General features: G+C 48.1%; 1 protein-coding gene across 1 annotated transcript in view; it reads right to left on the bottom strand.

Annotated features, from left to right (window-relative positions):
- CSMD2 (CUB and Sushi multiple domains 2) overlaps positions 1 to 25,489 on the bottom strand; it is a 546,707-nt gene that overhangs the window by 120,733 nt on the left and 400,485 nt on the right. The window contains exon 26 of the mRNA XM_053660680.1: positions 4,395 to 4,597. Within this exon, the coding sequence (XP_053516655.1) occupies positions 4,395 to 4,597 (203 nt within the window). The remainder of the gene's footprint in view (positions 1 to 4,394; positions 4,598 to 25,489) is intronic.

Raw genomic sequence — 25,489 nt, 5'->3', positions numbered from 1 at the left:
GGAGACAGGAGGTTCCGGAGGTCACAGGGTCAATAACATTCATTTGCTTGGAGGGTCAGTTTTCCTTTAAAACTTTGGGGAAAATAACTTTTACACTCAAACAAGTGAAGTAAGTCATCATGGAGTGGGCTGTAAAATTCGTCTTAGCTCTTAAGCAAAAGAGGTAAGACTGGAAGTTTCAAGGAGATTTTATGCTTCCTACACCCTCCAGATCTTCCAGAAGTAGGCATTCACTCTCTTCGGCTACTGGGACTTTGGTGGAAAAGTTCCAGAAGCACCAGCCTAGGGCACCGCCCACTCTCATGTCACTAGTTATTAAGACCTAGGATTGTGCGGATGAGCCTGCAGTTATAGAATCTAATCCCTTGTACCCAACAATACCCACGACAGTAAGCAACTAGCCCCACAGCCCGATCTGGCTCTTTGCCTGTTCTTGTAAACGCAGTTCTGCTGGGGCACAGGCGTGCTCGTTGGTTTACACCTGGTCTGCGGCGGCTTCTGGTCTCTGGCAGAGCTGAGTTGTCCTGTCATATGGCCCACAGAGCCTGAACTATTTACTGCCTGCTTTTTTTTTTTTTTACAGAAAAAGCTTGCTGACTCCTGGAAGATGGTATCCTATCTCAAGTCCTCCCCTTTTGGACTTTAAAAACCATCTTTTGCTTTTATCCAGTTTTCATTGTGAATACCATTGGTGATCTGCTATCACAGTGCTCCAGCCATAGTTGTAAAATCTTCTTCCAACGCTGTCGGCTTGGTCCCCTCCCCTACTGTCCCCAGGGCCTTTGCACGGCTGGTCCTCCCGCCTGGAATGACCCTGCCATAGACCTTGCTCCATCCTGTCATTCAGGTGTCAGCTCCAACCTCACCTCTGCAGACAGGTCTCGTTGGTCACCTTTCTCTGGGCTCATCCTTAAACTGCCTTCCATCAACTTTACTGCATTATCCCACTTTGTTCATTTTATAGCACAGTTTGTAGTCATCTTGCTAATTTATTTGTTGCTCTCTTTATTGCCTATCACTCATACATCTCTATGGAAACAGAGACCTTGGCTGTCTCGTTTCCAGCTGTATCCCCAGAGCCTAGAACAGCACCCAGCACCAAGTGGTGCTCAGTGAAAACAGACTTGGCTTTCATCCCTATCTTTTCAGTCACTGGACACATGTGAATGATTCCTTGGTAGGGGGGCGGGGGACGGTGATGGAAAAAACCCTTACTGTTCTGGCCATACTCAGGAAGATTATTTACATGGGAAGCGACAGAATGCAATGATTATGAGCCTGGCTTTGGGAATCAGACACCAGGGTATTGATCCGGGCTAGATGACCTTGCACGAGAAACTCGTCTGGTCCTCAGAGCTGCATCTACACCTTGGATTAATAGTGGTGCCCAAACCTTAGGGTTCCTGTGGGCATGACAAGAGGGAGTGTGGGAGAGGGCACAGTGCGGTGTCTGCCTCACAGACGGCAGAGACTGCGCTTCCCTCCCCGTCAGTGCGCCCCTCGCCTTTTTTTGTTCTCGCTCTCACTCTCCACTGCTCCTGAACTTGAGCTGCTCGGCGCAGCCCCGGGGGAAAGGTTGGGTCACGTGGTCCAGACAGGATGTTAGATGTTACACAGTCATGTTTACTCAATAAAGCTGAGCCGGCACCAGTCCTCCCTGGCATTTCTGTAAATCCCCTGTCAAACACACACTACAAAGTTAACACGGGGCGAGCCATCCTCTCTTCCCTGGGGTTGTCCTGGCATTTGCAAACCAATGACAGCAATAGGGAAGGTGACCTTTCCCGAACCTCAGTTACACCCAGAACATGGCTGTCACTGCCTTCCTGGAGTCCGGGCTAGGCAGCTTTGCCCAGGGCGGCTTGCTCTACCAAGGGGACCCTTGCAATGTGAGAAAACGATCCATTTATTTATGTCTTCACGTGCCAACTGGTCAGCAAGCAGCGAGTGGGCGGGCACCTGCTGTCTGGGCTCCCTTTGGAGGGGTCCGATTGGCAGGCTGTGCCCCCCCCCCCGCCCCAGCCTCTAAGGCAGGGGTGTCAAACTCATTTTCACCTGGGGCGGTATAAATTGGCTCTTCACAGGGCTGAATGTAATTTCAACTGCTTAATAGTTAAGGAGTAGTTCCAGTTATACAGTCCTAAAATTATTTGAGCTCTTTGAAGGCACACACAAGGCTGATGTGGCCCCCAGTGAAAATGAGTTCGACACCCCTGCTCTAAGGGCGTTCGGTGCCATGGCAGGGAGGCGGGCAGCTCCAACGCGAAGCAGCGTCTGGAACTGACAATGGGCTGAAGAAGAAGAAGTGCAGGCTGAAAGTGGCACCGTCCACAGCAACTGGTCCAGAGCGGGGAGAGGAGAAGAAGTGGCCTCCGAGATGAACCCTGAAGGAGGAACAGCATTTCCACGAGCTGGGCGATGTGCGAGAATGCAGCCGACGCAGCCGGGGGGGGGGGGGGGGAGGCACGGCTCGTCAGCGCGTCCAGGGACTCTGTCTCACGTGGTGATGCTGAGGACGGAGTGGAGGTCAGATAATGCAGCTCCAGGGGGGGATTTGTCTGTATAATGACGGGCTTTAAAGCCAAACTCATTGGCTTGAGCAGAGTCAGAGAAAATACATGACTTGTTTAATTATTCATAGTACTCCTTTTCTCAGAGAGTGCACCGAGCCGTCTCTTTAGCATTCTACCCTCCTTGCTGCTGCGAGATCCTTCTATTGCTTCTTCCAGCAATTTGCAAAGTTTGTTTCAGAAAATGCTAGTCGCTTGCGATAACTTAGAAAGAAGTCATCCATGGCCAAATATATTTGGGAATGGTGACTTACCAGCACCTTCTGAATGTATCTGCATTAGCAAACTGCCAAATCCAGAGAGGTCCCAGATTACAGATAACCTCCTCAGGTCTGCACCTTCCCAACAGGACTTGATTGTGCAAACTTCCTTTTCCCACAGTACCAATTAATAGGCCCTGGAACTCCAGGGAACAGATGTTGGGAAATGCTTATCTAAAGTGACTCCCTTGTTGTCCCATGCTGGGACCCTAATTGTAGACGAGTTCAGTGTTACTCAGTGGCCCCCAGGGACTCTCTCCATGGGTGAATGGGTGCCATGATTTCCAAGGAGAAGACCCCCAATGAACCCTGCAAGGAGCTGTTCCTCACTAGGCTGGAAGCCTGCATTAGTGCTAAGTGGGCAAATTAATGAGTACAAAGGAACTTGATGCTGGAGACGCTCATCTGCCCCCCACACAGCTAAATGCTCGTCTCTGTAGAGAAGATGGACCATAAAAGAGCTAGGAGCAGGGTCTGTAACCCCATCACAGCCGCATGGGGACCAGAGATATCTCCAACCACACTTAGCTGATACACCAGTGGAGTGAGAATGTGGAGGCAAGGACACAGCCCAGGTGCCACACAGACTCGCTCCAGAATCACCATGGCAACCCCCCTCACCCAGACAGTGGAGTAAGGAGATGGTAATGAAGACAGCTGCTGTATAATAAACACAAGCGGCAACGGAGGTGGAGTCACTTGTGCAGGGAGATGAGTGATGAGAGAGGTACTTCAGAGGAGATGAGATGGTGCATCACAGCAAGAGGCAGGGCCAATCATACAAATTATCTAATACTGAGACTTGATGTTTGAGCACTGCCCATTTTGGGTAGCTCTTTGTCATGCTCGTCCATAATTGGCTATGGCAGTACATAATTAATTGAGTGTAGATTATTCACAGATGGCTTCCAGACCTTTACTAAACTAAGAACCAGAGCGTGAGCCACGTCAGATCAGTTCTCCCAGAACCACACCCCAAACCACTGGCGCCCCGACCTCCTCTGTGTCCCCCCACGCTCCCGTGTTTTGGCCACAGTGGACACGCCTCTGCTTCAGGGCCTGCGCTCCTGCCTCCGCACTGGGTCACGAGCTTTCACACCGAGGAGGCCTTTCTCTCCTGTCCATCTCATGGGGCTCCACGGTGCTCCCACGCCCAGCTCAGTGGCAAGACCAACCGCATGTGACCACTGACTACTCCATGATTGAAACGCTGTCTTTTCTCCTGTAATTCGTCTTCAGGTGTGAGCCTGGGCATTATCTTTCCTGGAACACCTTCTTGGATGCGCCAAGATGAGCATCAGAGCTTATATTTCTTCTCCAGATACCTAGCAATTTGCACGTGAGTGTCAACCTGCCTGTCTCCCCCACTCCCTGTACTGAGTAAGCACAGCATGTATATGTGACCAAGAGCTAACCTTGCATCAGGCACATAGCAGATGTTCGATAAATACCATTACATGAGTGGAAAGATGAGGGGGAAGGAGGGGCTCCAGGGTGGAGGAAGGGAGGTTGGTGTTGGGCAGCAGAACAAAAGGAGAGGGGCTGGTGGGAGGCGGGCACAGACCTGAGAACTGAATGGCAAAGCCCTGCTTGCTGGTGAAGAAGTCGGTGCTGAATTGCAGGACGACCGAGTTGAAGGTGCTGTGCAGGTCCCTGGGCAGGGCCGGGCCGCTGAGCTCCTTGAGCAGGACCCCACTCTCCACAGGCCCGTCCCAGATGCGCAGCACGTCGTGGACCTCCTCCGTGTCGAACACCAGGAAGTGCAGCCTGCATGGCGAGAGGGGGCAGGGGTCAGAGGGGGCTCAGCTGCTCTGTCCAGGGCTTCCGGTGAGGGAAGGCCATGCACCGAAGACTTGCAGGAAAAGAGACCAGGCGGTGTCCTAATTCCCACGGAGCTTGCCCTGCCCACAGAGTCACTAGCAACAGGACAAGGGTGAGGGGTGTAGGTTTGATGCATCTTGTTTGTTCCTATGAGCTTCACGTGGCCATTGTCAAACTCCACCTGTCTCCTCAGTTCTACACGACAGCCCCCTGGTCCCACTCCGCAGTCCCTGCCCACAACATTCTAGATTGTGAGGGGGATGCTGAGAGGGTCAGGTCTCAGTGGGGTAAAGGATATAGATAAAAACCACAGAATCAAAATTCCAGCAAGTTGTTTTCTGGATATTGACGCACTGATTCTGAAGCCTAAATGGAGGGGCAGGAGACCCGGAACGGCCAACACAGTGCTGAAGGGAGGTAAAGGTGGAAGACGGACACTTCGTGACAGGAGGACGCGCCATAAAGCCACAGTAATCAAGCTGCGTGGTGTCAGCGAAATAACGACACACAGGTCGCTGGGACAGAATAGACAGCACAGAAATAGATGCACAGAAATACAGCCAATTGATCTTTGACAAAGGAGCACAGGCTGTACCATGGAACCAAAATAATTTCTTCAGCAAGTAGTGCTGGAACAGCACGCCAAAATCTGAATCTCGATACAGACCTTACACCCTCAATTAACCAAACAGATCACAGATCTAAATGTAAACCTATAACTAAAACTCCCAGATAATAGCATGGGGGAAAACCTAGATGACCTTGGGTACGGTATGACTTGGTAGATACGACACCAAATACATGATCTCTGAGAAAATAACCGATAAGCTGGAAGGCATTAAAATTAAGAATTTCTGCTCTGCAAAAGATAACGCCAAGGGAATAAAGAGGAAGCCGCAGACTGGGAGAAATTGCCTGCAAAAGACACATCTGATAAGGGGCTGTTATCCAAAACATAAAAAGAACTCTTCAGACTCAACAATAGGAAAACAAACAACCCAATAAAAAAAATGGCACAAAAATTTTGCCAGACATGTCACCAAAGCAGATATGCAAATAGCAAATAAGCTTATAAAAAGATGCCCCGCATCATATGTTACCAGGAAGATGCCAATTAAAATAGCAATGAGGAACCACGACACACTTATTAGAAAAGCACAAATCAGAAACATGGACACCAAATGCCGATGGGGGCTCTTGTTTGTGCTGGTGTGAAATGATACTGCCACTTTGGAAGATGGTCTGGCAGCACGTTACAAACTAAACATACTTTTAACATACAATTTAGCAATGATACTCCTTGGTATTAGTTAAATGAATTGAAAACTATGTCCACACACAAATTTGCACTTGGATATTTAGGTTTTATTCCTAATTGCAAAACTTGGAAACAATCAAGATGTCCTCTAGTAAGTAAATGAATAAATACACTGTGGCACATCCAAATGCAATATTATTTGGCTCTAAAAAGAAATAACTTATCAAGCCATGAAAGACATAGAGGACGCTTCAGTGCACATTGCCAAGTAAAAGAAGGCATTCTGAAAAGGCTACTCACTGCACGATTCCAGCTGCATGGCCCTCGGAAAAGACAAAACTATGGGGACAGTGAGAAGATTAGCCTGGGTGGTCCAGGGCCTGAGTGAGTGGGAGGGATGAACAGGTGGAACACGAAGGATTTTTACGGAGTGGAAATACTCTTACGGTACTGTAATGGTGAAGACATGTTATTACACATGTGTCCAAATCTATAGAACCTACAACATCAAGAGCGAACCCTCATGTAAACTACGGACTTTGGGTGATAATGACGTGTCAGGGCAGGCTCGTCAATTGTACTAAATGTCCCACTTTTGTGGGGATGCTGATAGCGGGGGAGGCTGTGCATGCGGGAGGGCAGGGGGCATCTGGGAAATCTCTGCGTCTTCCTCTCCATTTAGCCGTGAACCTCTATCTGCTCTGAAACACAGTCTGACCCAGCCGTGGTGGGGGCAGGGGTGAGCCTACCCCTCGGTTTCCCCAGAGCAGAACGTGGGATATTAGCTGTGCACGGGCTTGCCCCAGCTAATCCCCAACAACCTGAGGAGTCAGGGCTCTCTGCGGGCAGGGTGCCCACTGGCCGCAGAGCTCAGCAGAAATCGGAAATCTTCCAGAACAAAATGGTTCTGACTGCCAAAGCTGCCTTGGTGATGAGCCCGTGCGACCCTCTCTCTCCTAATCAGTTTGTATTTTAGAATAATTTTAGACTTCCATAAAGGTTGCAAAGATAATAACGGAGAACGCCTATAGACCCCTCACCTTTTCTTCCATTGTTAACATCTTATGTTTCCCTGGTACTTTTGTACGGCTAAGAAACCAACCTTGGTACATGACTTTGAACTCAACTCCGGACTTTATCTGGATTTCTCCAGTTTTTCCACTGACATCCTTTTTCTACTCCAGGCTCCAACCTCCTTTTAAAAATATATATTTTTTTAATTATAAAAATAAGACATGCTCCGGGCAGAAAAAGGCGAACAATAGACAGACGTACTGAATTTTTAGTGTCTCTCACAGGAACTAGTCTCTTTTTCAGAGCTTTCACTTGGCATTAGCGTGGGGCACACCCTTCCAGACTCCCCTCCGTGGGCTCCAACACGCTCTCCCTGCAAATGGAGCCACGTTTTCACATCGTTTTTAAAACAACTTTCCTTCTCACTTAATACTATATTGTGGACATGCGTGTTTATTTTTTCTGCAGCAAAGTACATTGGTATGTGTCACTACTGTTTTGCTTCCTGAAACAGCGGATTTCTGTTACTATTTAAGTTGACTGGTAGAAATGCTTTTTTGGGGGGTGACGTGAATCTATTTTTAAAAGGTTGGTCCTGGTCAAGATCACAGTGTAGGCAGACATGGCTCGCCTCTTCACACATCAAAATTACAACTAAAATATGTAACAACCATCACTCAGAACCATCAGAAATCAAGTTGAATGGAAGCCTGACAACTATGGAATTAAAGAAACCATGTCCACTCAGACTGGCAGGAGGGGTGCAGAAGCAGAACAGGCTGGTCTCTCACCCATGTGTGGTGGATAAAAATTTGGGAGGGATATTTCAGGAGCGAGCAGGCCCAGCTCCACACCAGGCCCCCGCCCATGGTTCCAGTGCGAGGAAGTTCCCACAGCTTTTGGCTGCAAAAACCAACGGGGATCGAGTTTGTTGAAGAAACTGCTGGAGCCCCGGGCAGTTCCCCTTAAAGAACCCACATGGGGACTCACCTACTCAGACTCACCCCCTCTGAGCTCCAGCACTGGGGTGGCGGCCTGAAGAGCACTGGTGGCATATGGGGAGAAACTGAAGTGTCTGGCATCAAGGCGAGGGGAGGCCATTATCCCTTTTCTGAGCACCCTGCTCCCTGCCTGTAGAGGCACAGAGCCTGCAGGCTGGTGCCATATTTGAGACTCCATCAACCTGGCTAACACTGTTTCATCTACCTTGGAGATCCCCAGAGACACTGGCACACCCAACTTACAGGCCCACCCAACTGCTTTTCCACACGAATGGCTGCTCTTGGCTCCTGCTTCACAACTTGTTAAATTCTATCAAACAAGCAACAGCTGGCCTCAGTGAGCTCCAGGCCTGGCACTAGCAGCAGCCAGATTAGTTTCACAGCTTGGCTTCTCCTGGGAATCTCCAAGCCCAGCACAAGTAACAGCCTTTTAAAATTGGTTTATAGCTCAGGAAGGGCAGCTCCAGGCAAAACACAGGTTGGGGCTGACCTTAGCTTGCACCACCCAGGAACCCTAGAGCCTGTACACCCAGTGGTCAGCTACAGACCACCTCAAGCACCTCAATCCGCCCCTGCACAGCTGATCCTCCACAGAGGGTGGAGGTTGGTGGTAAGTGGTCAGAGCCAATTCTTGCAACTGACTGGCTTGGGTAAATCCCTCCCATTGATTTGCCAACAACAACCTATGCTCAACTACAAAAGGAGGGTATACTCAGCCCACATGAAGGGCACATCTCAGATACCAAGATTGGGTGATAGGGGAGGCTATGCCATTGGACCCTATGGGACACTTAAACTATTTTAGACCACACTACCAAGACAAGGAGTCAAAGCAGCTCTACTACTTAATTCACAGAAACAAACACAGGGAGGCTGCCAAAATGAGGAGACAAAGAATCATGACCCAAATAAAAGAACAGATCAAAATTCCAGAAAAAGAGCTAAATGAAATGGTGGTAGTAATCAATCAGATGCAGAGTTCAAAACACTGATTATGAGGATGCTTAAGGGACTTCGTGAGGACTTCAGTAGTTTAAAAGGGATCCAGTCAGGAACAAAGGATCCATTACTTGAAATAAAGAACAATTTACAGGGAAACGACAGTAGAGTACATGAAGTTGAGAATCAGATCAATGATTTGAATATAAGGAAGCTAAAACAAACCAATCAGAACAACGAGAAGAATAAAAGATTTAAAAAATGAGGATAGCTTTTGAGACAACTTCAAGAGGTCCAACATTTGCATCACAGGGGTGTCAAAAGGATAAGAGGAAGATCAAGAAATTGGGAATCTATTTGAAAAAAATAATGAAAGGAAAGTTCCCTAATTTGGGAAAGGAAATAGACATACAAGTCCAGGAAGCACAGAGAGTCCCAAACAAGATGGATGCAGAGAGGCCCACTCCAAGGCACGTCACAATGAAAGTGTTAAAGGTTAAAGATAAAGAGAGAATCTTACAAGCAGCAGTAGGAAAGCAGATAGTTACTTACAAAGGAGTTCCCATAAAACTGTCTGCTAATTTCTGAAAAGAAACTTTGCAGACAAGAAGGGATTGGCAAGAAGAATTTAAAGTGATAAAAAGCAAGGACCTACAACCAAGATTACTCTATTCAGCAAAGCTTTCATTTAGAATTGATGGGCAGATAAAGTGCTTTCAGATAAAGTAAAGCTAAAGGAATTCATCATCACCTAGCCATTATTACACGAAATGTTAAAGAGACTTATTTAAGAAAAAGAAGATCAAAACTATGAACATTAAAATGACAACAACTCACCACTATCAATTGAATCTCAAAATAAAAATAAAAACAAAATAACAAACTAAGCAAACAACCCGAACAGGAACAGAATTTTAGATATGGGGATCATTTGGAGGGATAGCAGCCGAAAGGGAGAAGGGGGAGAAAGGAAGAAGTGATGCCGGGGTAAAGAAGCACACTTGGTAGGCACAAAATAGGGGGAAGTTAAGAACAGTATAAGAAAGGGAGTGGCCAAAGAACTTACACGCATGACCCATAGACATGAACTAACGCGGGGGGACTGCTGGAGGGAAGAGGGTACTGAGCAGTTAGGGGAAAAGGTAAAAAAATTGGGACAGCTGTAACAGCATAATCAATAAAATATACTTTAAAAAGATGGGTAAATATAGCTAAATTATTCTCTTAAGTGACTGTATCAATTTACATTCTTACTGAACAGTATATTTATTAGTATTTTATCTTAGTAGCCTGTATCCTTTCCTTTTAAATTTTGTTTATTGTTGGCATAGCTACTTATTGTACATAATCAACCATGTTAATCTTTTCCTCTTGGGATACTCAGTGTCATATCATGCTTGGGCAAACCCTCTTCTCACCCAAATGATTAAAAAGTAAAACTTTAATATTTTCCCAGAACTTGTAGTTTTATATTTTGGAGGTTTACAGGTTCATTATTGTTCCAATGGACACTCAATTGTCCCAACACCTATGTAAAGTTGCCTCTTCCACACTTTGACCATAAAATGCTGTTTACTTCCTCCTTAGCATTTATTACAGCCTACACTTCCTTTATTCATTTACTTGCTACTCGCCTCCACAACTGGAAGATAATTTTCACGGGTGCTGGGCCAGGTCTTGTTCGCTACTGTAGCCCCAGTGTCTAGACATGCCCGAGCTCTTGGGTGGTGCACACGAGTAGCTGTGGAAGGCAGACCCTCTTAATGGAATAATCCGGGTTCTCCCACTGGTTTGAAATGTTGCCCTGGCCAATTTTCCTCTCCTCAGCCCCAGGACCCCCAGTTTGGCCTGTGCTGGGTTGTAGTTGTGATACCATGAGCACGGCAGCCCAGCTGACTTTGCTTTTCCTATTCTCATAATTTGATATTGTTACGGGGCAAGTTCCCCTTCCCATTTTCTCCCAAAGTTTCTTAGTTAATTTCCCAACTTTATTTCTTCAGACAACTTCATCGTTATCAAGTTCCAAAATGTCCCATTGATGTTTTAATTGGAACTGAACACACTGATTGGTCAATTGGGGCAAATTTCTATCTTTGTGTTGCTTATTTTCCCCAGTCAGGAACATCGCAGATACTTTAACTTATTTGGGGCTTAGTTTAGGTATTTTGGTAGTTTCATGGTTTTCTTCTTTGTTATACTTCTTATGAAATTCATTTTTTTTCTTTTGCTTTGGCTTTATTGTGAATGGGATTTAATTTTTGTTACATATTTGTTGTTGAACATATGTATGATGTGTGTCTTTTCAGCCTTGTTAGTTCTAATGGGATTTAAGGGAAACTCTTGGGTTTCCTAGACGGACCCTGTTCCAGACATAGATGGAGATTCCTGGGTACCAGAAGCTGTGTGGGTTTTCTCCATGGCTGTGCTCTCATTCCCCTGGCAGGCCTCCCTTCTGGGGGCTTCCGAGGGAGTGCAGACAGATGAGCTGCTCCTCAAGGTGCTTCCAGGGAATAGACAGGCAGACTGAGCCCCACTGCGGGGGGGGGGGGCTCCCCAGGAGGCAGAGCCAACACGAGCACTCACTGCTGTCCCAGTGCCCCCCCTTCCTCCCCTGCTTCCTTCACGCTGGGATGCACCCAGATGGGCAGCCAGCCCTGGGAGCAGAGCGAGCGGGAAGCTCTGTGGTGCTGCTGTGCTCGCTCTCAGAAAACAGAGGTTCATGGGGACTGCACTGGTCCGGGGAGGGAACAGGAAATGAGGCTTGAAGTCTGGGTGGCATGGAGGAGAATGTGTTCTTTGGATTGAATAACACCCAGAGACACCCAGAGGCTGAGGGGAGGTTAAGATGCCTGGAAATAAAGATGACCCCACGCCAAAATTTGGGTGGGTTAGGATGTCACAGGGAACAGAGCTGACTGAGAGGAAAGATGATGAGGACCTCAGAATTAGAAGATTCTGGGTTTTATCTTCCTCTAGTTAGAGATAGACTGGAGTCCCTAGAGGTGAATAACTGAAAAAATGAGTGAGTGAATGAATCAATGAGCGATATCCCAGGAGGACCAGTCTGATGGGAAGTTGTGAAGAGAAAGACTGTGGCGGCTAAGGAGAAATGGAAGAAAACATTTTATGAAATGAGCACCATGTACAAGGCACTTACGCATTATCCCATTAAATCCTCACAACATCTTTATTTTGTAGGTAGCATCACTTGTGTCTTAAGAAATGAGAATATGAGGTTCAGAGAGGTTAACTACCTTGCCCGAGGTCAGGGCTGGTTAGAAAGCAGGCCAGAATTACATGGTAAAATTATGGTGCAGGTCAGACTGTAAATAAGGCTCCCCCCCCCCCCCCCCCGAGAATGCTGCTCACACCTCCACAAGGAGGCGCCTGTGGCCGAGAGCCAGGCGTGCGCCGGAGAGGCCCCATCAGCAATCAACAGTTCACATGTGAATCATACAGGAGGGTAAAGGGCTGACATTCAAGACCATGAATTAAAAGCACCAGTCCATTGCATTCAGCCTGGTTGATCTGATAATCAAAGTCAAAGGCTTGGCATGGATGAGGACAGGAGAAGTGGCAGGAGGAGGAAGAGCAGGGAGACCAAGGTCCTCTGAGCATAGAAACGATTCGAGCAGGCAACCGAAAGGCTAGGGGCTGCGGGTCCAGACCTCTGAGTGCACTCATTTACTCCCACGCCTCCTAAGTGCTGGACGCTGGGAGATAATGGTGAAGATGACAGATAGGGCGTCATTTCCACTTGTTTCTGGAGATGGGCCCTGTACACAAGCCTGTGAAGAGATGATCAGCTGTGGCAAATGCAGTGTGGAGAGTGGCCAGGGAAGACGTCAGCAAGGAGGTGACATTCAAGCAAGAGGTGAAGCTCAAAGGGAGCCAGCCCAGGGAGGAGCAGGGCAGGGGAAGAGGGGGGAGGAAGCTTTCTGTGGATAAAGGGCGGCATGTGCAAAGGCCCCGAAAGGGAACCAGCCGGGAGTGTCTGAGCAAAGGAAAGGCCACTGAGGCTGTTGCTGGGCCAAGAGAGGCAGGCAGAGGCCAGTTAGGCAGGGCCCTGTGGGTCAGGGAAAAGTTTGGACTTCCTTCTACAGGCTAAGGGAAGTGAGTCGTTAAGGAATTTTACGCTGGGGCCTGACAGGAGCTGATTTACATTTTAACATCACTCACCGCCCAGGTAGAATAGATTGGCGAGGTCAAGAGTGTGTTGCAGGAAAATTAGCTAGGGGGCTGCAGCAGGGTCTAGCGACCCCTTGCATGATTAAATCCTTGATGATGGCCCATGAAGACACTTTGGCAAACCAACCACATTTATGAGAACTCTTACTGAGGACTTTCATTATCTTAGAAAAATCAGTGTATAAAATGCTAATGAGAGGTTCTGATCGATAGGGATAATTCTGAGCCCAAACAGACGTCTGGGTGTGCCCGAGCCGCTCCCCTGCGGTAAACATCTGGGTCTTCTTTTGGCTTTCGAAATAGTGAGCACAGTTGGAGGACCCCCGCCCCCACCACCCGTGGCGAGGCGTTCCTTCCCGTAGATGCCTCGTGTGTGCATGTGTGTTTGTTTCTGAGCCACAGACACAACACAGGCCAGGGGAGAGGGCTGGAGTGTGCCAGCGCTGCGTGGAGAGCTGTGGGAATGCGGAGGCTCTGTCTTTGCCCTGGAGGCTGCTGCTGCTGATTGAAAGAGACAAACAGAACATAATAATATGCACAATAGGCACTAAAAGCGTGGGCTGAATAAAGTGCTATCCAAATAACTGGGGGAGGAAGAAAACTAAGCATTTGTGGAAATGTCTATATGCCAAGTACTTCATGTATGTTGTACTTGTATCCTTAAAAAAACCCTGCAGGTTAGAGTCGGTTTTCCCCATCTTGCTGATGGGGAAGTGAAATCTCCAAGGGCTAACACAGGCAGCTTGAAGAGAACGGGTTGGGGGGTGGTCAACAGCTAGTAAGGGTCAGAGGCCGTATTCAAACCACGTTTGTCTGGTTCCAAAGTGGAAGGGGTACATAGGGCAGAGAGAAACACTGATTGGTTGCCTCTCGTACAGGCCCTGACCGGGGGTTCAAGCCCACAACCTGGGTACATGCCCTTACTAGGAATCAGACCCACAACCTTTTGGTCTATGAGATAACATTCCAACCAACTGAGCCCCACCAGCCAGGGCCAAAGGCCTTTCCTTGATTACATCTTCTTCTCGAGGGAGGCAAGTGTCTGAAGCAGTTTTGAAGAAAAGAATGAGGACATTGAGAGGAAGGAGCTTGCAAGACAGGGACCTGCATACGCAGAGACAGAAGGAGTGTAACTGGCCTCCTTGGATCCAGACTCCCTGCCACCTGGTCAGTCCATCGTTCCCACCAGGGCCAGGTGACCTTTCTGAACCACACACCCACCCCAGTCATTGTTCCTCTTTCCCAACAGACGAACGTCAGACGTTCTAGGGGACACCTCGAGTCCTTGAGGAGCAGCTCTAGCCGCCTTCTCCCATTCCTCTCCCCCTTCACCCAGCTCCTTCTTATTCTCTGGCTTTGGGGGCTCCCCTCTGCCTGGAAGTCTCCTACCCTGCACATGCCCCCCTACCACCTACAGTAGGTTGAATTATCTCCCCCCAAAAGATAAGTGCGAGCCCTAACCCCCCAGTACTTCTGAATGTGCAGATGAAATGAAGTTAAGATGAGGTCATACTGGATTGGGGTGGACCCTAAACTGAAGGACTGATGTCTCTATAAGAGAAAGGAGCATGAGATTTGGATGCGGAGACACTGAGGAGACAAGGGGAGAAGACCCTATGAAGGCGGAGGCAGAGACTGGAGTGATGTGTTCACAAGACAAAGAACACCGAGGATTGCTGGCCGCCCCCCGAAAGCCAGGAGAGAGACATGAGACAGATTCTTCTACAGAGTCTTCAGAGGGAGCACGGCCCTCCTGACACTTAGACTTTGGACTTCCAGACTCTAGAACTCTGGGAACAGAAATTGATTTTAAGCCATTCAGTTTGTTGCGAGTGTGCAGCAGCCCTAAACTGATCCACCAGCAAACACCACCTGAACTGACACACCACCGGGCTAACTCTGACAAGTGAGGCGAGCACCAGATTCTCGTTGTAGGGCTGGCACCTCCCCAGGGCTGTCCACAGGCAAAACTTGCTTCCGGGGTTCAGGTCCTCAGTTCTCTTGTTCTGAAGGAAAGTTGAACACATTGGGCATTTTTTGGAGTCTGCCCCCCTCATGGCTTACAGGTGGCTCATCTGCATCCTGCATCTCTTTTGCCTCTCTTGCAAAAGAGATGGAAAAACAATACGAGGAAAAGAAACCTACAGCATCTTGCCATGTCGATTCCCCTTGCCTTCTGAATGGGCCCCAGAATATGAAAGGACTGGGGGTGCTCCAAGCAACTGTCACCACTGCATGACCACCGGCACGAGTCGTCACAGTGGATCTTTACATCAGGGGAAGTGACAGGTGAAAGAGAAAATGGCATGTTGGACGACCATCTGCTGTAGGGGGTAGAGGGTCAGCAATCATTCCTGTCCCAAAATGAGAAGGCGGCTTAAATTGTCCTTAGTGACACTGGAAATGACAGTAAGAAAATAATCCTTATTTTATAAAATGCCCCCCTCTGAGCCCCAGAGCCGCAAACCAACAATTAAACCAGATTGTAATAGCAGACAATAATAATTAAAGCGTCATGCTACCCAAAGAACAAAAACAGAGAAGACGGACCAAAGCCCAAAGCAAGCGTTTGTGTCTAGAGCAAAATTGGAGGCTCTTCCTTCCTGAGGCCAGCTGCTATTCGATAGAAAAAAAAGATTCTTTTGTTATTTTCATAAGTGGAAGAACGGACCCGGGCTTCAGGCACTCGGGAAGTTGAAGCGGCCGTTGTTCTGGGAGGTTGGGGCAGAGCGCAAACGCCAGACTCTGGCTACTGCCTCGTGTGGCGCTCTGACGTGCTGGGTGAGCCTGGACCGCTTGCCTTTTCTTCATCATCACCCTGCACACGAAAACTCTGTGGCTGCCTATCATTAGCCGGAACCTGCCCTGAAGTGTCAGGGATTCTGTGGGAGGCACATGCGTCTCTGTCCTTCATGGAAGAAATGTTTTCTATAAAATGAAAGGCTCCGTGGCTCCTGAAGAGTCTTTATAACAAAGTGGGAAAAACGGTGGCTCTGGAGGCAAAGGTCTGGGTTCAAATACTAGGTCTGCGAGAGTTGATCGGGGGACCTTGCAGAGCCTCAGTGTATTCCTCTGAAAGATGGCAGTAATGTCTTCTAGTCAGACCAAGGGGATTATTGCAAATGGAATCATATATAAAGTGCCTAGCACAGAGTACTTTTATACTATGTACATACTTTGTACGTAGTGTGGAATCAATAAATGGTAAAATCACCTAAAACAAATTCTATTTTTGCTCTATTTCTTTGTTTTTACTTGACTAAGAGAGATGTGTTAAAGTCTGTCAATTTCTCCACGTATTTCCAACAGATTTTTGTTTCACGTTTTTTAGCTATGTTATTTGTAGCATAAAGATTCATGACCTTTAGCATTGCTATGGACTGTGAATCTCATTACGTGAACTAATTCCCTCTGTCCCACTTAATGTTTTCTTTTTACCTTGAATTTTACCTTTTTAAAGAAAGGTAAAATATTGTGATTATTGTGATTCCTGCTGCTTTTCTGTGTTCTCATGCTATTCCTTTGTCCCGAACTTTTACTTTGAATATTTTATTATTCTTCTGTTTAGTAGCATTTTTCTTAACTGGAGAATCTTTTCCTTGCAATATGGAAGTTTTTCCTGTGGGCGCCAGCTCGCGGCTCCTTACAGCTTCCTCCCTGCCCGCAGGCTGGTAAGTAATCGCTCCACATGTAACAACAGAGGCTTCCTCTTCCTGTACACCATCATCCTGGGGCTTCTCTCTGGGGTGACTTCTCCCCAGAGAGACATGTTCGTTCTTGGTGGCAGCCATGATGTTTCGTGTTCACTGACTCTTATTTCCTCTCCCTCCTAGGCACACCTGCCTTAGAGCCAGGTGAGCTGTAAAACACGCTCTGGTCAGTGGGAGGTGGGGGGAAGGCCTGACTCTTAAACGGCTCTGTACCACTCTCCCATGCTTTCTCTTCCCTCCTCAGCTGGTCGGATGTGAGGAAGCCCTGGATGACGGGTGAGGCGCTCACGTGGACGGGGCCTGGAACCTTGAGTTACTTAGTGGAAGAGGCGCCCACCTTCTGGCCCGGAGTCCTGGCCCACTGCAGATGGGCTCACAACTTGTACAACGAGTGAAGAATTAACCTTTGCTAAGTTAAAACACAAGATTCGGGGTTATTTGTTATCTCAGTTAGTGATTATTGCTAACGCAAGCTAATTTCCATCATCCTGCTTTATGCTTTTGTTTCGTATATTTGCTATTTCCCTTTTCCGTAATATTTCTTAGTTTTCACATTTTCTCCAGTGATTGCAAACTACACATTTTGTTTCTAATTCTACTTTAAGCATCTTTGAACATTCTCAAAAATACTCCTGAACTTGAGTTTTCTCTAATTATCGAATTTAAGAAAAATAACATACCACTTCACTCCCAGCATATGTAAGACAGGAAAGCTGAAACCATTTGACTTTCCCTAGTATCGAACCACTGACAATATAGTCAGGAAGTACAGACTTGTTGTGGACTGCTGTGCCTGGTTCTAGAAATTGTATCTCGACTCCCTGTGGCTAAGGGCTAGAGACTACTTCTGGAATGCGAGCCAAAGGAGACAAAGCTTGTCTCTGGTAGTAAATGCTGCCTCAGTTTCCTCTCCCTGCCCCCAAAGCTTGGTTGGAAGTCAATGACAGGTAAGACCCCTCACAGTTGGGGGCAACCTAAGCCAGACTCGATCACTTGGGAGGCCTTCATGGAAGGACTCGGGGGGCTGCAACAAAGAGCAATGGACTCTCGCCTCCCAGTTTTGACAAAGCCTGAGTCCCCATGTTCTCTGGGAGAAGTGCTTCCTGGCTCTAATCCCCTTAAGCCTGAATACCTGATGGGGAGAGGTGCAGCTCCTTGCCTTGCTAGAGCATGTCTTGGGGGAAATCTGGCATCACAAAGACTTCCTGATAAACCTGTGAAATCTGCTCTGCTAAGAGTGCTTTCATTCATATGTTAAGGGTTCTAGCAGGAAACCCTAAAACTCTGTTCCTGACAGACTCTGAAACCCTCAGATTTCTTTGAAATGTTATCTACTGTTTGATCCTTGCTGCCCTGTATTCCTGTGTATTAGAACCCAATAAAAGGCCCTGGAGGAGGGAGCTCAACACCTTCTCCCCTGAGAAACTGGCCACTGCTCACGGCCTTTTTCCTCTGGGAAAATGGCCACTTCTCCTCCCCAAGCAGATCACATCATGTCTCAGTCATGATTACTCTTATCCATGGCGGCTGGGGGGACTTGCGAGGAAAGTCGCCCCCACGCAGACTCATTAAATATCATCTTTCAGGCTCATTGTTCTCAGTGTAGTCTTCTCCTGAACGTCTCGAGAGGCTAACATCACACATCTGTTTCAGTTCTCTGTGGCTGCTCCAGCAAAGTACCATAAGCTTGGTGACTTAAAGTGACAGAAATTTACTCTTCACCGTTCTGGAGGCCAGGTGTCTGAAATCAGTGCTGCCACACTGCAGCCGAGCTCTCGGGGAGAGTCTGTCCTCTGCCTCTTCCAGCTGCTGGTGGCTGTGGGCATTCCTTGGCTTGCGGCTGCATCATTCCAGTCTCTATGTTGTTCTCCTGTCATCTTCTCCACCGTGTATATGAAACTTTCCTCAGCTTCCCTCTTGTAAGGACAGGTGTGACTCCATCTAGGGCCCACCCAAACGCTCTAAAAAAATCCTTCATCACACTCGCAAAGACCCTTTTATAAATGCTACAAAGTAACATCTATAGGTTCTAGGCATTGGGACCTGCTATCTTCGGGGGCTGTCATTTGGCCTAGAGTTCAAGGGGCCTGTGGGACCGTTTCCTGTGGCTTTTGTGCATGTCGTGTCCTGGCTGGATCAACCATGGTTGAGTCTCATCACACCGCTGGCTTTGGCTTTTGATATCACGGAGAAATTTCAGGAGAGTTGGATTAGTCGTGCTTCCTGTTTTTCATAAATGACTATTTTGTTTGATTAGGGCTAATTGTGTTTAGCTGTATGAGTACATTTTGCCAAATGCTTTTAGGGATTTCTTAAAATTATCCTTGGAACAGTTTTGTTTTTCATTGCAGTGCGTCTAAATCATTTTGCCTGGAACTCAGGGATTCCTTTCAGTTCACCAAGGGAGTTTCGGCTCTGTTCCCTCCGTCCTTCCGTCCTTCCGTCCTTCTGCACCCTACCCCCTCTTCTCAGGACAGGGAGCTGACACTTTGTATTATATTACACCTGCTCCATTTGCTCACTGTTCCCCTTCATTGATCTGCCTGGACTGGTACTCTGTCTTCCCCAGTTGGCAACTTTTCTTTCATTTTTTCCACACTTTCATAATTTTCCCCCATAGTCTCAGAAAGATTCTCCAGCGTATTTTCTACTTCGATGCTTATATTTCTTACAAGGCAAGTGCTGCTATTGTGGATTTTAACTGTTACTGCCTATCGAACTTCTCCACATCTCGCACTGGCGTCCATCGCGGTCCTTCCATCTCAGGAGCTCCCCCTTTCATCATCCGTCTTCTGCTACTTATTATCACCACTGCTTGTCTTCAAATGAGATTATTACCTATATACTCGTTTAAATGTTCTTCTGTCTACTACTGTAAAATCCTTTCAGAAAAACATTCCTATTTCTTTAGAGAAATGGCTCTCTTTTTTGAGAATGGTATGTTTTAAGTGCCGCCACATTTTATTTTATATTTTGCTTATTTGTGTACTTACCTTTTGAAAGGGAGGGAGATCCATACTAGTCCAGGGTGGCCAACCAACATTCTGCATTTCTTTGGCTGAGCTGTTTATCTCCCCCTAAGAGATATCAGGATTCAGCTGTGGGACTGCAAGATGGTGGCAGAGCTGACGTGTGGTTGGTGCCGCCATCCAGTGTAGCTCGGCTGGATTATTATTCTGGGATAATTCGCAGCAGTTTGTGTTTCTCTTTCTAGAGGCCGTCTATGAAAAACTAAGTTGCCAGACAGCACCACCACTTTGAAAGCTGCATCTATACCTACCAGGTTCTCTACATCCTCTCCTTCAAAAACCTTTTGAGCTCTTTTGGACTGTTCCCCGATTTGCTGAAACCTGAAATCTGACAAAGGAACCCCCCCCCCCACACTGTGTATGTGCTTATCTGTTCGGTTCCTTCAGGAGGTCACCTCTAACAGTGCAAGTACACGGACCTTCTCTGTTTAAGGTTTAGCTTTCCTGTCACTGCTCAAAAAGAAACCTTTGGGAAGCTGCTAAACCCGCAGCCCCGATTCCTGGCAAGAGCTGTGAACAGAAGCTTCACTTCTGGTGCCTTCTGCCTCCTCTGGGCCAACTGCCCGCTTGCGGGTTAGAGGGGAGCTGTGCTGATCGCCGTGGGGGATTGCTGCCCGATGACTGACAGGACGCTGCAGCGGGGGGATCTGGGCTTCAGGCACAGCCAGATGTTGTGTCTAGTCCAGCATCCTCCCGGGAAGATGAGCGCCACTGGGCAGGGGTTCTGGTTAATCAAAACCGTGCCCCGCCTTCCTGGTAACCCTACTGCTGTGTGACCAAAAGCCAAAGATGGAGCTTCCAGGTTGCTCCCGGCATTAATCCCTATGATTAAAAATCAACAAACTAGGACTATTAGCTAAATATGAGTTTATGACCACATGGGCATTAGGAGCAAAAGTCAGAGCTTCCAGGAACAGTAAGTTCTCCAGCCTTCGTGGGCCTCGGACCTCTGCAGCGGAAGCACTGAGGACCCCCCGCCACCCTTCCTCCCTTTCTCCCCAGGTAGGCAGACATGCAGCGCTTTCAACCCCAACAAAACCTGAGTTCAAGACACAAAACTTTGTTCTTCCGAATGTAACCAGGACCCTCAAACAGTTATAGGAGATGCTCCTCGGGTTTTGTAGCCAATTCAGCCTCTGCGTTGCTGCCATGGCTCTCCGTGAAGCAGAGACACCACGTCATGCCATACAACGAGCTCTTCCACAAGCACCTGTGTAGGCTCATGCCGTCCTTTCTCTCCCACGTTTGCAAGGTCCTCACCTCCACCCTGCGTGGTGAACCGCTGTTGTCATTTAAAGGGCCGAGAGAGCAGGGCTTCCTCTTCCTAACACCCTGCCCCCAGATGCCACCTGGAATTATGAACCATCCTTGCAAATGCTTCTTTATTGTGTTCAAAACATATGTCCACCGTAGCATTTATCACATCCTGTTAGAATCTGTAAGACACCACTGGCTGGCTTATCGGTGCTCCCACTTCCAAAACTCTCGTCTGTCTTTACTATTGGAGCTCTAGAAGCAAAACAAAACTGACTTCCCACTTTCCCTCAGCCAGGCACAGCAAGTGCCATCTAATGGAACGTGGGATGATGTCTCTAAGGTTAAAGACGTCCCAAATAAAGACGCCAACTCTCAGTGGAAGAAAGCTGTGTGCTCACTCCTGTCCCCTCTTCTTTGAAACTGGAACACGCGTGTAAATCCCGGAGCTGGAGCAGCTGACTGGCAGCCAGGAGGAGGAAAGCCCAAGGGTGGCAGAGAGGGAGGAAGGTGATGGCGTCCTGAGCACAAGGTCTGGAGGGAAACCCCAGACACTGTTCCGGGAGGAGAGCGAACCTCCGCCTGCCGGAGCCACTTCAGTCAGTTTTTCTATTTCCGTTCTTAAGTCCGAACACATCTATCTGTACGACTGAGGTCTTCAAGGGAAAAGATGGTTTCTTCTTTGTACCTACATGCTCCAGGATTTTTAATTGAACCGAATGTCATTTTTGTCTTCTAAATACTCCCATGGATCCTCATTATAGTGAGAAATCCATTCGGAGACCCCTTTGCACCCGAGAAACCTTATCCTCCCTCCTCCCCCACATCACGGGAGGACTCGCTCTAGGACAAACCGTATCTTTCCCCCGTGTTCATGCCTTCATCCTCCTCCACCTGAATGTTCGCCTCACACCTCCAGGCGGAACTTCTCTCTCTCTTCTGTTACTGACCTTGATTTGCACTTGCTTACAGCATCAGCCTGGTCTTGGAGCACATGTGTGACTACTTGCCCCTACCAGTGAGACCCTGGGAGACAAGGACTGGCCTTGGCTGACCTGCATGTTTCCGCCGCATGTGTACACAGTGTGGCCCAGAGCGGTGTCCGAGGTGTTCGTGGTCTGTTAAGTGGTAATAACCAGGGTCAGAATGGCTGCCCAGGGCGGGAGGAGACGAGCCAGACGGAACGGGAATGAAACCCACCTCACTGGGTAGTTGAGTGACAGTCATCCTTTCCGGGCCTCAATGAGCTCATTTATAAAGTGGGGACAACAGTAACTGATCTGGAACCCGGTATGCCGTAGGTATCTGACAAATGTTAGGGCGAGGGCAGGCCCACGAGGAGAAGGCTTTGTCTTCCTCTCTTCTTCAATTTTCATCTGAGCTGGTCCACTGATTATAAAAAGGGAAACTCTGGCCTGGCTTTGGGCATTGAAAAGAGGTCCCACCCACGTGCGATGAAACTTCCATGCTCCAGGTGCTGACAACACAGGAAAGAGCGATGTGGAAGGCGTAGCCTGCTGGCCTGCCCTCCTGTTATCAGCTGCCAGGTCTGGGCAGTGTTGACCGGCCCGCCCGTCCCGCTCTTGGCAGTCAGAGACAAAACGCTGCAGATGCGCCCTGTGTTCAAGGGCAGGGTCTGACTGCCAGCCCGTTCTGGTCACACACACCCAGGAAGGGTCGACATTCCTGCTTGAAGCCCACCCAGGGGTCAGCCTGACCACTGATCCTGGCAGCCACCACTATCCCTCCAGGGCATCCCTGGAAGGGGACTGTCCTTGCCCAGACTGCTGGGCTGAGCTTGACCACAGATCCCTCTGGTCACCTCCAGCACTTGGTCGGGGCTGGGTCAGAATGGAGGGAGGCATCCACAGGCTTTCTCTGGTCTGTGCCCCTGGGAACAGTCTTGTGGACTGGCCCGTGGGCTGTCTTGTATCTTCCCATCCAGCACACCCACGGGGAAGAGTGCTTGACACCTGCTCCCACCAAGGGCCTGGTACCCACCACCTGTGGCTAAGTGGTAAACCACAGCCTGATGTCCTGGGGGCGCGAGGGGTGTCTCCACAGCCACCTGTCTGGCTGCTGGTGCATCCTCTCATCATGTGGGAATTACATGCCCACGTGATGTTCTAAGATACGTTAACTCACTTAACCCTCCTAGTGAACGGAGGTGGCGGGTGCGATGTGAAGGCACCGTTTTGCAGATGTGAGAACTGACATGCGGAGTGCGTGCTCGAGGGGCTTCCCAAGCTACAGAGCTAGGGCAGGTGGGCTGGTGCCAGAGCCCAGGTCTCCAATACAAACGGATACCGAAGGAATGACAAAAGTCCTGGGATGCCAAGAAAATTAGCCTTTCAAAGGAGTCCCGCTGAATAGTCTGACCAAAGTGTCAGACCATTCTGGCAATTTGAAGTGCAGTTAGTGCAGGGAGAGGCAGGGGGCGCTGTCGAGCAGAACATAACCGGTGTTCCCGGGAAGGGGCAAGATGCCCCTGCACCGAGAAAAGCCAGGGGGCTGTCAAAAGCACACATGCACACACAATGCAGTTTCCTTGAAAGAAACAAAAACAAGACTTCCAAAATAAGGAGGGAGAAAAACAGGGTAAATACTGTTGAAAATGAAAGTAAGGAAAACACAAGATCACTGGCAGAATAAAAATAGGATACAGAACTTGTAAATCACTAGAGGAAAAACGAAGCCAATTAAATCAAGTCAGCTAACGACAGGAAGAGCTGAAAATAAAGAAAAACAATTAAAAAAAAACATACTATGTCTGTGCGGAAGAAAGCATAGTGCACTTGATGTAAAAGAAATATGTAAAAGCCTGCATTCTTTTCACTTTCTTCAGACATTCATAGAACATAAATAAGACAAAAATTCAAGAAGTCAAAAGGGCACATGCACTGAAAATAAAAATAACAAAAAGATCATAGAAAGTGTATAACTGTGTAATAACTTCTGAAAAAATCCATGAAGTACTCAGGTTAAAAAGAAATCTACACTGAAATGAGAGACTATTTAGAAATGAACCAGTGGAACATCCTACATGAGCAAACAAACTCCCCAGAGGAAAATGTACAAAGAACTGGAAGGAGCAAAGACAACTTAGTATCATTTTGTCCATCAAACTGGTGACTTTAGCAGGACTGGCTACGTTACAGACGCTGCGTGGGGAAGCAGGCTTTTTGGGGGTGTCCATTGTTGCATTCTCTAGGGGGAAATTTGACGTCATGTACCTTGTACATGTCTTCTAACAAAATATCCTAAGAAAATAATTGGACGGCTGTTTGAAGATTCATGCATAAGGATGTTTACAGGAGTGAAAAACCTGAAAATATTCAGGCTTTGTCACCAGGGGAGTAGTTAAATAAATTACGGTTGTGCATACACTAGAATTCCCCGTGGCCACCAGACAGGAAGAGGCAGGTGATCTATATATATCGACACGATAAGAGGGTAACGTACGATTCCACAGTGACACAAAAGGAGAGTTAGTGAGCCACGCAGGCGGATGCTCTTGTTTTGGAAACCACGTGTCTCGCATCTGCTTCACGGAATATTGGCATACAAAGTAGAATGAATATCGACGGTGTGTGGAGAGGAACAAAGTAAGATTATGGGGCCCTTTGATACCTATTTTTTTAAACTGCTTTCTTGTTTGCATTTTGAATTTTTAAAAAGAGTATTGATTTTTCTATAAAAATCTATAAAGACTTTCACATTTAAAAATAATAGCTAAACCTGACTCTGAAGAAGGACTCAAACACAAAAGGGGCTTTTTGTGTTTGCCTTAATCGAGTCTAATTATGAATCCCCTTAACAATTTGCTGCTGGTTATTAGCGAGGGAGAGAGAAAGAGGAGGCCACAGGGGGACAGAGGGGGTGAGAGGGAGAGTGGGGGGGAGGGGGAGGGAGGGAGAGAGCACCCTGAGTACCAAAGAGCCAACCTAAGATGCTGCATGTACCGAATGGCGAATGACGAATGGCGAATGGCGAGCTGGGGTGGGGGCGCAGAATGAGGAAGGGAACAGCGCCCTGCTGCTGTCTGCACCTTTCGTTGGTGCTCAGTAGAGCTGGGAAGCCCTCTGCTGCCTTGGCACTGGCCTCACGAGGGTTCCAGGTGGAGGACTGAATTGTCTTCACCTTCTCCCCACTATCCCCATCTTGGGGTCCTCACACACACACTCAGCACACCCAGGACTTTAGAGTCCCTGCTGCGGCACCCAGGGGAGGGCGGTTCCTGTCTGTGCCTGGATTCTCTGGTCCTGACAGCTAGGAAGGGATCCTCTGGCCCCCAGCAGCTCACCCCCCAAGCCCACTGTTCTGGTAAGTGATAATGGTGCTCGTCCTGCCCAGAAACCCCGTCCCATTTCCTGGGCTGGCCCTGTCAGCTGCTCCGATCTGCCTGCTCCCCCCCAACCCTCGTCCTGAACCTTAATTACAGGAAG

Source organism: Artibeus jamaicensis, unplaced genomic scaffold (genome assembly GCF_021234435.1).
Source record: "Artibeus jamaicensis isolate MK-2021 breed Jamaican fruit bat unplaced genomic scaffold, CSHL_Jam_final scaffold_847, whole genome shotgun sequence".
Lineage (NCBI taxonomy): Eukaryota > Metazoa > Chordata > Mammalia > Chiroptera > Phyllostomidae > Artibeus > Artibeus jamaicensis.
Note: the sequence above shows the minus strand (reverse complement) of the source record. Positions and strands in the feature narration are given on the sequence as shown.